Here is a 13,791-nt window from a genome sequence, read left to right on the forward strand (position 1 = left end):
AAACATCACAGATTTAATATTGGGTCAGAGAAAAGACTGTCTACTATAATACATAAACTTTTCTGTTTCCTTAAGGGTAAATTTAGTTTTGTTAGATATACCTAAGCTATTTCTAATCATCTATTGAAGGCTAAATATTAGATTCCAGACTGATTACTGAGTCATAAATAGACTACATAATATATAGTAGTATGATATTGTACCATTAATCTACTGCATCTAAAAAGTCACTGGGTATAGTAAAATGTGAACATAAATAGCATGGAATATTTAATTCAATTCCGAACCACTATGATGCTTCATGATAAGTTTGGCTACTGGTCAGGTACAGGGTAACCTGGGCTTCTGCAGCAAACTGTAAGGTTGGAAGGGTTCCTGCTTCAATGGGAAAATACATATGATACGGTTACTACAGAGAGTACAATAATTACCAAACTTGAAAATCAATAGTTTTTAAAAATTTTCAAAAATCCACTAAAATAAAATTTTATATCCACACTTAGGATTAAAACATACAAAGTGAAAATACCATAGCCAGAGTATCATTATATATAGTAATATATGTTTCAGAAATGAATGAATAAACATGATGGGGTTAGTCTACTCTAAAAAGCAGGATACTACTGTCTGTGATTTACAGTGTGGTAATGCTAAATTGAAATTTTTTAATACTTATTTTAAGAGATTATTAAAAACTGAAAAAAGACTGGGAGGAAAAGGTTTGCTCTGCACTTTAAAGTGCAGAAACAGGTATCAATCAAAATAATGCTGTGTAAGAAGGAAACCTAACAAGAGGTTTTCTCTGGGAGGAGGCATTATGGAATTTTCTTAATTCTTTTTCCCCACTATCTGAAATACTTACAATCTTTTACTCAAGTGTAGGAAAAGAGGCAATTTGAACGGTTAAAACAATGGCATCTTTCCTCTGGACTGCCCAAAAATTATCTCAAAGATACTGCCCAAAAGTTATCTCAAAGACTGATCCAATACTCTGAAAGTTTTAAAAGACTATCAATGCTAGATGTAACTGATAGGCTTATAATAGGGTTTAAAGAGCTACTGAAGTGAAACAAAACTCCTCACTCTTTTAACTCATATTCATAAAATCCCCATATGTAGTGATTTACCACTGATTAAGTCCCCCAGTGTTAGAGAATTCAGTACCCATCTGAGATATATGAATTATTATTAATTCAGGAAGCTTAAGAGGAATGCATTTTTTTCACTCCTAATTCTTCTCACTGGTCAGTCTTTGATCATTTGAGGAAACATGGAAGAAATCTAATCATTCTTTCACAAATACAGCGGTTGAAGGCAACTCTAATATATTCAAGATCTTCGATTCTCTTGGTTAAAACACCTTCACTTCTTTTAATGTACCATAGTTCACATGGTGTCGTTTTATTTCGCTTTCTCACGCTGGCTGCATTCCTCCAGGAATAAGCTAGTCTTGGGTTTCTCCAACTTGAGCATGCATCAGAATCACCCCAAAGGCTTGTGAGAATACAGACTTTTGGTCCTACTTCCAGAGTTTCTGATTTAGTAAGTCTTGACTAGGTCTAAAGAATTGGCATTTTTAACAGATTTCTAGGTGATACTGATGCTGCTGTTCTCAAGACCACAATTTGAGAACCACGATTCTACCCCATGAATCCTTCAACACTCAGACATAGTAGTCTCCACACTGGCTTGCCCCAGGGAGGACCTCGCCTTGCTGGATCTCTGACCTGAACTCTTTGAGGGCAACCATCAAAGGGCATGAGCACCCTCGGAAATCATGTCATGGGTGTGCTTCATAAAGGTCATAGGCAACCAAACCCCTAAAGCATTCCCAGTAACTGTTGCTAATGATCCAAGCCTTTTCTGTACTTTACTTATGCAATTGCATTTCTGGATCCCAGTGAAAAATTTTCCTTTATCTCTAATAAAGTCAGTTTGGCTAGCTTTCAGAGTTGAATTGTTACTTTAAGATTGGATAAGGACTTCAAAAGAAGATTCCAGGTAGAAATATAGTGAGGGAAAGGTTCAGTAAGGGCTGCCAGATACATTGTGTATTTTGTGCACTGCACAAAGACGCAGTACTGGGAATGAACAGACATAACTACAGCCTCGGCTTTGTTCCTGGAGCACTGGCTCTAGCACAAAGCAGAGGGAGGCATGCCTATTTCAACCCACCAACACAAAAGAAATGTCTTTTTGTAGTGCACATAAAAGCATATATGTGCTAGCAGTAGCCCTGGGTTTGTAGACAGGAAAGCGTAAAGCTTGTTTTGAGGACTCTTCAGGTTTTGTTAAGATATGACTGGCTTGTCCAGAGTAGATGGCTCATGTACCGTGGGGTGGCCATTACTATTTTGCCAAAAGAAATCTTGCATGAAGGCCTAAAATGGAAACCAGATAAAAGCAGCATCAGAGCTGTGTCCCTGCTTCACTTCCCCTTTTTGATCGTATAGCAGCCCTAAGGCTCTTTTGCAAAACACTGGGCCCTGTAGTTTAAAAATCACTATTATAGAGCAGTCAGTGGGCTTGTAAGGCTGGAAAGGCGGGCCTGACTCAGGTGTGCAGGGCACTGAATGCTGCAATAAAGAGGCTGGTTTAAAGAGGTACTTAACATCATGAAGATACCTAACCTCTGTCTGTAATTAGGGATACGGATTTCTTCAAGGAAACCAAATCTCCATAATGCCAGGAAAGGCTTATCATTACACTGGTCTAAAATTTTACAGACTAAACTATAATGGAAATATTGGCAGTAAAATGCTCATGTATCTGTTTAAATTTAGCAATCACCTTTGTTTACCTTATATGGTTCTACAACTACTGAGTTAAACTTTGGTTTAGTATTTATAGAGGATTCTTTCAGGAAGTTCAATTCAAAGTGAAGAACTGATTTTATGAATTTTCTATTACACTTTTTAGACACTATAATGTTTTAATCCTTTGCAGAATGATATACAAGTGCTTATTTATAAGCTGAAAGAAACCCTCGTGTTCTATGATATTCCATTAAGAACAATTGAAATACTTCTTTTGATAAAGAGGAGGTCTAATACATGTGGTTTAAAAATGAATAAAAACAGTGACTCATTGGATCTCATAAAGCAACTGGCAACAGACTAGAAATTTGTCCTGTTAATGACAGGAGACTGGAAATGGGGAAGAAAGCTGCATTTTTTTCTTCTTAGAAGTATTTAGTATCAAGGGATGTCAATATTATTTGGAATGGAATTAGAATACTTCCATGTATAAAAGTAGGTCAAGTGTGTGTGTTAGTTGCTCAGTCGTGTCCGACTCTCTGCGACCCCATGGACTGTAGCCTGCCAGGCTCCTGTGTCCATGGAATTCTCTAGGCAATAATACTGTAGTGGGTAGCCGTTCCCTTCTCTAGGAGATCTTCCCAACACAGGGATCAAACCTGGGTCTCCTGCATTGCAGGCAGATTCTTTATCCTCTGAGCCATTAGGAAAACCCAAAAGCAGGTCAAGAGTGAGTCAACAGTTTCAAATGACCCTGCTCTGGTCTCATATTAGCCTCACACCATAGGCTAAGGATTACTGCTCCTGAGCCTCTCTGGCAGTCAAGCAAAGCTATACATGAAATAAAACAGTTTATACAACAGTTTCATTCTATCTAATAAAAAAGGGGGCTTTTCATTTTGAAGTAATTTTTTTCTTGTAATTAATCGTGAGTAAAAAATTTTTGAAGAATTTTACAAAGCACAACAAACAATGAAATTATGATAAAGAACTGAAATAAATTACAATTGATTCTTTTGAAACAGGTAAAAGCATGTGTGAAAATGTTCTAACTCCTAGAAAGCTTAATTTTAAAAGAAGTCACTTCACTGTGCTTTCACTCAATGGGCTTAAATGTAGCTCAGACTGGTAGCATTCAGTAAATTAATGTGATCCATGAGGTCAGGGAGGCATTTCACAGGGTGAGTGACACAGGACAATTCAGTATTTACTGACAAAAAATTAAACTCAAAATTACTCCTTGAACATAAACTGCCTTTAGGAACTGAAGCTATTATATACTCCAAGTTATATGTCTATAATTTTGTGTGTCATATGTACAAACTGCCTCAAACTTCTAAATTATCAAACCAAATTGAAAAAAAGAACCATGAGAAAAGTGTAAAAGATCCCAAAGTTTTCTATGAAGCATATAGGTGGCCAAAGGACAAAGTCAGTACTCTTCAAAGGCTTTCATGATTTATCTCATACATATATGTAAAGCAGCTGCTAAGAAAAAATCTTTATCCTATGTTTAATCAAACCAAACTGAGGAAGCAAATGTTTGAGTATAGATCACAGTATCACCAACAGGGCTGACTGGAACAGTTAATATGAGCAGATTCAATATAACTGAATTTTTTTTTTTTCCTGATAATTCTGACTAGTGAAGTGGATGGTTTACTAAGTCTTTTTATTTCTACTCCTCACTTGAATTTACAAAAAGCTATATATTAATTTTTCCTCAAAGATCAATAATTGTAGTAAATACACCAAGGCATTAAAAATAAAAACAGTAACACAACAATAAAATGCAGATATTTCAGAAAAAAACACACCTACTAATGTTACAGCAGTATAATTTACCAAGATATTATGTTTTGGAATAAAATAATGACCCTAAAGCACATTTAGTAAAAATTTTTAAACATGTTATTAGAAATATCACACTCAGAATTAGGAGTGAGTCTAAATTTGTCCCCATCACTACTGGCCCAAACACAGAGCCCTTCTGGTTCTCAGGGATGCCTTTTGTAGCATACAGATGTTATCTGTAGCATACAGCAACATTTCTAAATTCTGTGATTCCTTGTTGCTTTCCTCATTTAAAAAAATTCTTTTGGCAATAAACCAAACAACTGACAGACAAACCCACCCAACTGCTATTTTCTCCCCCAGGAGTTTTCAGCTTGAGAGCTAGAAATCAGTGAATTACTAATGCTTATTTGACAGTATGATCTTAGAAATTCTTTTGCTTCAAGTGAAAGGTTTGCTTGGGTTTTCTCTCCTACCTGAAGGAAGGAGGAAAAGGTCCTGTCCTGAGGATGGTCGGCTGCCAGAGCCAGGAGGTTTCGAATGTTCGATGAGACTGTGCCTTGCGGGAGGTGGGGGAGGTGGGAGGGACGGAGGCAGAGCATCAAAAGCATCTTCGCCTGCATTTAAAGAAAGGTCAGTATCAGCAGCAGAACTTCAGGCAAAACTAACAATTTTCTCTTACCGCTTATAACGAACTTCACCTGCAGTGTTTATGCAGCAGTTGACCGACTTTGACAATGGAAGCTGATTATTTTGTGGGGAGTGTCTGGAGGGAAGTACAGACACACAAACACACATGGGTACATGCAGACTTTTTCTCTCAGGCCTTTCTGTTAAAAAGTTGTATGGCGGGGTATGAAACAGCCTATTATTCATCTGTAACCTTTGTAATATTAAGACATTGGAGGTTTGAACTAAATATTATAAGATCAACATCATCAAAACAGAATTTCTGTGTAACAGTAAGAGTTCCCAGTCTAACTGGAAGATCACAACATGCACACAAATTTAATGTCATAGAATAATTTACATTATCTTGTAAAGTTTGCTCTACTGGATTTTAATTCATTTAAACTAATGCTCCCCATATATTTCATTGTCAAAATATACAGAAAATGTACCTGCAGTAGAGGAATACCATCTTTTTCTACTTACCAGATATCTCTAGAGAGACAGTTAAATATAGAACTAACTCTTGTGGTGGTCCCAAAGCTAGTTACTTATATTTGCATAGTTCCCACCTTTTGTAACTATAAAATATTGCAGCAGATTTTTATGTCTACTTATGTTTCACCTGCCACATCTTACTATCTCCTATTCATATTTTTCCTCATCTTGATTGTTTAAAAAATAAAATTGCAGTATATGTATTTCTGTAAGAAATCGCAAATACTTGCGAATGGAACGGAGTATAAATATCCACATATTCTAGTAATAAATATTCTTCTGTGTTTAAATATATTGACTTGAATATAAAGGTATATTTAAATACAAACGGTCTCACCACTCATACAGCTTGCTTTGGGAAAAATATTCCGAATATTTTCTCTAATGATTATTAGAGAAATTTTTCTAATGTAAAATACATGAAAGTACAGGAGAGAGAGCTTAGTTCTTAGTATCATTTGAATTTTTAGCTATCTTCCACACTCTTATTTATTCAAATCCTTTATCTGCCCCTACTGTTATTTTCCCCACCCTGATATTCCTGTATACCATGCTAGGCACATGGATAATGTGAAGATCAAAATCATAAGGCCTTGACCTGAGGAGCTTAGATTCCACAGAGAGTTCTAAAAAAACTTCACAAATGATTCAGAGGTGAAAGTCCCATAGGTCACACAGAGAGAAAGAGATGCCTTGTAAGAGGGAAGAGGAAGGTAGAAAGTGGCATTCATCAAGGTGTTACCAAGAACAGGAAGGTCTGGGATATCAGGGGCTCAAAACCATTTGTTCATCAAATACACTCTGAAGAATGGCAATCCACTCCAGTATTTTTGCCTGGAGAATGGACGGAAGATCCTGGCAGGCTACAATCCAGGGGATCGCAAAGAGTCAGACACAACTGAGTGACTTTACATCAAATACAAAGATGGTATCTTCTAGGTTGAGTGAATAGTATAAATAAAATATGAGATGTACATGAAGAGCCAAAGGATGAGTTATATGTTGCTGGATGGCAAAAACCAACATAACACTGTAAAGCAATTACCTTCCAATTAAAAATAATTTTAAAATGAAGGTTGGAATGTTTCTCTGCATTGTCCGATATGGCAGTAACCATCTACATACAGATATTTAAATAAACTAAAATTCAGTTCTACAGTCATACAGATAGATCTTTTATGTTACCACATAAAGTTCTATAGGACAATGCTGATCTAGTCATAAAGACTTGGGTAACAGGTAAAAAACCAGCATAGAGGAAGAAGCAGAAGAAAAAAAAATGACTGTAGGTAAAGAAGGAAGTTGGGAGGCCCTTGTAATCCATGTAGGTGATAGTAAAGCTCTGAACTGCAGAAAGAATAGGAGCAGGACATTCAACTGTGTAACTAAAATATCAGATGATGGTGTCTTTGGGGGAAAAAAATGGAAAAGTTCATTTCCAGTAGTCTAATAATTAAGCTCACAAAAGAACCTTCATCATACATTATTTTATGTTATGGTGACACATTATTGTGAAGCTTTAACTTCCAAAAGTTGTCTTCCTCTAAAAATAGGGTGAGAAGCTTCCTACCTAAAATTAATGAAACAGACACCTGCACCAGACAACTTTTATATACATATACACCTGTGTGTACCTTCACACACACACACACACACATTAAGTGTACTTCATAGCAAAATTTGAAACAAATTGAGATTATTTCTAGCTGCAATGATTATAAGAGAGAATTTGTTTTTGGCTCTCTGCAATAAAAGACATAATGCCCCATAATGTAATTAGCTAAGTGGAAATGGGTCATTATATACTGAAAGAAAAAGTAAATACACATTCAGTAAGAATTGTACTTCAAGAGAATCTCAGAAGAATACTCCAAATCCATAAGAAGCACAAGCACCTGAAGGAATGAACAGTGCCCTCATAAGATGTTTTACATGAAGAGACAACTTGATAAAACCCTGACCAATGCCAGCTACTTACACCACTGTTTCAATCATCTAAGTGGAATAATGGTCACATGAACTTGAGAGTCACCATCACCTGGCGATTCTAATCTGGATTCAAATTCAGACAATTTCAGAACCCAACAAGTCTGCATTGCATTGAACCCTGAATTCTGATAATTCAGATGTTAATTGAAAGAAATGGCAGAGTGGCTTGTTTGAAATTGTTTTAAAGGTTTCAACCTAATGGAGGGATGAGAAGATCATAATCAGAGGGCGTCCTGTTGAGTGAAGAACCATGCTTTGGATTGTCCCGAGTTGGAGGCCTGGCAGGTGGCAATGGCACTGGATCAGAGGCTGAATCAAAAACATCTCCTAGAGGATAACACAAAATCTTAATGTATCTTCAGTACAACAATGGCATGGAATTTTGCCTTTAAATTCTGACCGTTAAGATGTAGAATACAAAGAAAATGTTTTATACATACCCTTTAAATATATGCCTAACTCAGGGATGTTTGGTTTCTTCATCTCTGAGGATGTGCCATGTGTCCCATTCAATATACAGTGACCGTTATCACAAGATCTAGAGCAGAAATCAAAGGACAAAAATCGTAAGGGTCATTGCTTTCCATTTGAAAGTCATTTGGGGGTGGAGATGATGGGAACCAGCAACCTTGCTCATATGATAAAGTTGGAAAACAAATATAATTAATTTACTTTTCTGGAAAAAGTGCAGGTATGTTATCTACATACTATTACTAAATACTTTTACAAAGCAGAAGTAAATATTCCATAGAAGACAATCTTTTCTTTTTTTTTTTAAAGTGAAACCAACAATTAGAAGGGGCACAAAACTGTTCATACCCTAAACACACTTGTGGAACTAACATATCATTTTGAAAGATTTCCATATTACCTTATCAAGTTTTTGAAGGAAAAAAATGCAATATGCAGGCAAAAATATGTAAAAGTCCCAGTGACTTTATTATTGATTAGTGATACTTAACAGTGTATTTATGTTTCTGTAATTTAAGCTTTCCTTATAGAAAACTGGAACCTATCAAGGAAAGAAAGAAACTGAAAGTCGTTCAGTTGTGTCCGACTTTTTGTGACCCCCATGGACTATATAGTCCATGAAATTCTCCAGGCCAAAATGCTAGAGTGGGTAGCCTTTCCTTTCTCCAGGGGATCTTCCCAATCCAGGGATTGAACCAAGGTCTCCTGCATTGCAGGCAGATTCTTTACCAGCTGAGCCACCAGGGAAGCTCAAGAATACTAGAATGGGTAGCCTATCCCTTCTCCAGGGGATCTTCCCAACCCAGGAATCAAACTGGGGTCTCCTGCCTTGCAGGCGGATTCTTTACCAACTAAGCTATCAGGGAATTATCAAGGAAGGAGAATTATTAAATATTCAGGAGGTCCATGAAAATTCAGATAGGCATTTTCAAAGAACTAGAGCCTGGGGCATAATTTCACCATTGCCATGAACAAAACTCTGGTATTTCTCTCAAGTAAGTAGAAAAATGACTTTAGCACAGGCCTTGGGTACACAACAAATATTTTAATCTGGGTGTGTCTAAAAGGACGATATTTACTAAACAGGTATTTTTGTTGTTGGCTTTAATGCTTCGGAATCAAACTGAACACAATAGGAAAGTCCGAGGCACAGGAACAGAAGCGGAAACTTATTTTGTCTTCAGAATATAACTGTGCAGCAGACTATCTGCTCACTCTGCTCACAAAGAGCTACAGAAAGCAGAGTTTATACTTTGCTTTTCTTCAATTTGCTCTGAATTCGTGGGGCAAAGTAAAAGTACATATATAATGGAGAAGATACTGGACATTTGAATAGTTATTGCAAAGTGCTTCATCTGAAATTCACTTCCTTTCTCTCTGGTGGCCATATCTCTTAAAGGGGACATAGATGGTTCATTTAAAAATAGTTATCATGTATTTTCATAAAATGATGGATTTTTACTGAAACTGAATTATTCATCTACAGTTTAACATTTTCTATATACTGACAATTTACTTCTCCTGATATTCCAAAGAGAGGAAAAATGCAGAAAGAAAGAACTTGTCTAAGTTTAGAGTGCTTTGTAGAGGACCTAAGAAGATACTTCATCCATCAGCTCTCAAGAACAATCAAATAAAAAATTCACTCCAATTAAATTTAGGGATTATCAACATTTATTACTTCTCTATAAATGTAGAAAGATGGTAATGGTGGCCATAAATCAAATTTATTTTCAGGATTTCAGAGGCCTGTCACCAAAAGTCTCATCCAATATGATGTGACAATTAAAATTTAAAGTCAATTACACCCCCTACTTACCCAGTGATGGGAAAAAGTGAGATCCCAAAGAGACCAAAAACAAAATCTCATCTTATTTCAGTTTTTAAAATTACTACAAATTTTTAAGAGCCAAGGGAACTGAAAATTTTAACAGTGGATATTTGATGTTAAGGAATAACTTTTTTCTCTAATAAGAGCAATGGACATTTTGCTCTTCTAACATAATAAATTATTATCTTTCAGTTATTTCTCTGTCTTCTCAATGATACTGTTTTACCAATAAATGCCCTAAAGGCCAGCAATCTGCAAAAGAACACTTTCGTTTTCACTGTGAAATGTGAAAGTGTTAGTCACTCAGTCATGTCCTACTCTTTGTGATCCCAAGGACTGTTGACCGCCAGGCTCCTCTGTCCATGGGATTCTCCAGGCAAGAATACTGGCATGGGTGGCCATCCCCTTTCTCCAGGGGATCTTCCCAACCCAGGATCTTCTGAGCTCAGACGGTAAAGAATCTGCCTGTAATGTGGAAGACCTGAATTTGCTCCCTGAGTTGGGAAGAATCCCTGGAGGAGGGAACAACCACCCACTCCAATATTCTTTCCTGGAGAATCCCATGGACAGGGGAGCCTGGCAGGCAACAGTCCACGGGGTCACAAAAGACATGACTGAGCGAATAACACTTTGAAATATGAAGCGCTACACGGCTAAGTGTTAATAACCCTGGTTAATAATTGTGTAGAGTGCTGAATTGTGATAATTCTAACCATGAAATTCACTAAGGCAGATCTCTGCTTTAAATGGAAATTTACTTCTCTTTTCCCAAATATTATAGTACAATACTTGAAGAAAGGCATCAAAAGATTTTCTTTAGTTATTTCTTCTGGAAAGAAAGGCACACTCCACTCATAAAACACTCTGTTGACTGACTTGACCTCAAAAAGAAGTGGCATACTAAGTAAAGATGACATAGATGACTGAAGTGTTAACAGCTCTCCTATTCCTCAGTCAATAAAGAGATACTGCAAGGCAAGAAGGCTGGGACATGAGCAGCAGCTGAGCCCTCTTCCGCATACACCAGGCAGAGCTCCAGGGATGTAATTATGCAAAGAAAACTGGAGCTCAGGAAAGAAGTCTGAAACTGAGATTTGACTTCTTGAGTACTAAATATATTTGGAGAAGGAAATGGCTACCCACTCCAGTATTCTTCCCTGGAATATCCCACGGATAGAGGAGCCTGGCAGGCTATAGTCCATGGGGTCACAAATAGTCAGACATGACTGAGCATTCACTGAATGTTAATAAGTCAGATGTAAAAAAAAAAAGGCAAAGTATTACTAGATTATGATTTACTAATTCAATCATATAAATGCAGAATCATAAAGACAATCTAATATTTCGATACACACCACCCATTTTTAATAACAAAGACTGAGGCTGTCTCCATAGGAGGAAGAATAAAACAGCTGACAAGAAGAAAAGAAAGCCAAACAGGATTCCTCACATGCTTGTTTAATCCAAGGGAAAGTAAAATAGTACCTGGTAAAAACAGTTAAGTGAAATAATTTGTTTCTATTCTTTGAGATCTGAAGTAGGTAGCACATCCAAAAGGAAAATAAATATGTTAGACTAGTCCTTATATCATGAAGAAAAATTCTAAGGAAGGTTGGTATAATAACTTAGTTTCTAAATAATAGCTTTTCTTCATGAGATATGTGCTTAGAAGTGATAAAAAGCATTGAAAAGAGCTTACTTTTGAAAATCCATGAATTAATCACCACTATATGTAACCTACAGCAAAGTTTTACTAGAGTATAATTTGTTTTTTGTGGAGGGGGGGCAACAAATTATTCCATCAGACTTATTAATCAACTAATTTAGTAAGACGGCTTCCTAGTTAAATGGAAATCTGCATCTTTTTGTTTTCTCTGAAAGTCATGGAGAAAAACAGTATTATATGTGGAAGAGGTTTTGAGCAAGAAATAAAAGGTTTTTCAGTAAACAGATGTGATTCAGTTTAAAAATAAATACCACAGATGATAATGCTTATCCAGATGTGAGGTGACCAAAAAATGGACCATATTCTTACCTAGGAGGAGGTTTTACATTATGACAATGAGATGGTTGTGAACTCAAGGAAACAGGATGGGATGAAGGAATCTTGTATTCATCGTCATCTTCCTCTACCGGATCTCTTGTTTTCTCTGAAAGGGAATTCGCTAATGGACCAGTACACCTACCAGAGTGGGAAAAAAAATTCAGTCTAGTTTTAGCATAATAACTTAGGACAGGCAACTCTGATGTGACCTATTTAAATCAAAGAATCTATGTTGTCACTTGGGTTCATTTTTTAATTACAGGGTAACATCCTAAGGGCTATTCTTACACTAAATACAAATGAAAAGGATTTTTAATCTTTTGTTAAGACCTTATGGATGAAATAAAAGCATTTTCATACTTCTAACTTCAAAATGGCACAATAAGAGAAACCAGTAACCTATCAAATAAAATGAAAAAGTCCTAGAGTTGTAAGTGAAGGCATAAAATTATTTACATCAAAGTTAGTAAAATATTAACATTTTGTTCCAACTTAAATTTGTAAATTATGATGATGATATATATGCATGGATGGTTGTTTTATACATTAAGTATTTATAGGTCAACTTTCAGTCTCCTGTATTACGTACAGTCAAAAAAAATCCAATTTCACTAATGAAACAGTTCTTTCTCCTGCGAAGTTACAATTCAGATTGTTAATTTTTGCCCCAACAACAACTAAGATCTAAAAATGACTGGGACAGTTAGACATAGATAATAAAAGAACTTAAGTCTTTAAGTGGAGTCCATTGTTTTCATGGTGCAAATTTCCTGGCTATATAAAAAAGAATGAAAATATGTAAAGCAATTCCTAAAAAAGAAATTTTTTCAAGCATTTTACTCATTCATATGAGTAAATAAAGTCAATTAACAAGCCCAGAAAAAAAGTACTTTTTTTTTTTAACAGTTATTGTTAATGGAGTTTACTCTAAACCCTTGCTGACACCACTGAAAAACACCAAAGCAGAAACATAGAAACCTACTGTAACCAACTTTAGGACAACCAACCAATTTGCAAGACACTGGAGGTACATATGGATCCAAAACATTTTGTGAATCATGAACCTCAAGATAATTAATTTCTTTCTTTTTCTTTTTTTTTTAATCTTTGTGACTGCAATTTTGCAACACCTTCTGTAGAGGGAGCAAGAGGCCTTTGGTATATGAGCCATTAAGACAAATAATTTTTTCATTTTTATTTCTCCTTACTAGTTTGAATGAAAACAACTTTAAGACTTTTTCTCCCTGCCAATTACAAGAAGACATTCTGAAAAACCTAAAGGTTCTCAAATTTCAGCCATATATCAGAGTCTCCAGGAGGTTCAGAGATGAATTTTCAAGTCTATTTTTGCCCATCTTCGAAGACTTTTTCATTACTGATTTCTGAATTCTTGTTTGTTTGAGCGACCGTGGAGTTCAAAGTGACAGCTCAGGATGAAGTCAAAGCACAGTGATGTGGTGACAGGACTCCACTGTCGCCAGCCAGAGCACAGGCTAACATACCTGTAACCTACGGGTCACACCTACCACGGTGTAACCTAGACAGATGTACATCCCGAATGAGGGCCACTGAGTACACGGACTGTGAAGTGGTGGTCTGATGGGAATCAGAGCAGGGATTTCAAACATTAAGGTTTCACAAATTCTTATCAACATGGATATAAATTTAGCTGACACAATGGCCAGAAAGGGTTCTGTTAGCAGAAGAAATGAAAAAACAAACATACTTTCTATGTCCTA

The 13,791-nt window shown here is 36.2% G+C and overlaps 1 protein-coding gene across 9 annotated transcripts in view; it reads right to left on the minus strand.

The window, feature by feature from the left end:
- Positions 1-13,791, minus strand: part of CBLB (Cbl proto-oncogene B) — a 222,574-nt gene that overhangs the window by 17,260 nt on the left and 191,523 nt on the right. For 4 of the 9 annotated variants that reach the window (XM_018062089.1, XM_018061981.1, XM_013975817.2 and 1 more), the window contains exons 14-17: positions 12,044-12,190; positions 8,147-8,244; positions 7,902-8,033; positions 5,027-5,167 (exon numbers count right to left, since the gene is read on the minus strand). In XM_018062089.1, the coding sequence (XP_017917578.1) occupies positions 5,027-5,167; positions 7,902-8,033; positions 8,147-8,244; positions 12,044-12,190 (518 nt within the window). The remainder of the gene's footprint in view (positions 1-5,026; positions 5,168-7,901; positions 8,034-8,146; positions 8,245-12,043; positions 12,191-13,791) is intronic. The other 5 variants (XM_018062197.1, XM_018062444.1, XM_018062153.1 and 2 more) reach the window with 3 other exon arrangements.

The sequence above is a fragment of the Capra hircus genome, chromosome 1, assembly GCF_001704415.2.
Source record: "Capra hircus breed San Clemente chromosome 1, ASM170441v1, whole genome shotgun sequence".
NCBI classification, from domain to species: Eukaryota; Metazoa; Chordata; class Mammalia; order Artiodactyla; family Bovidae; genus Capra; species Capra hircus.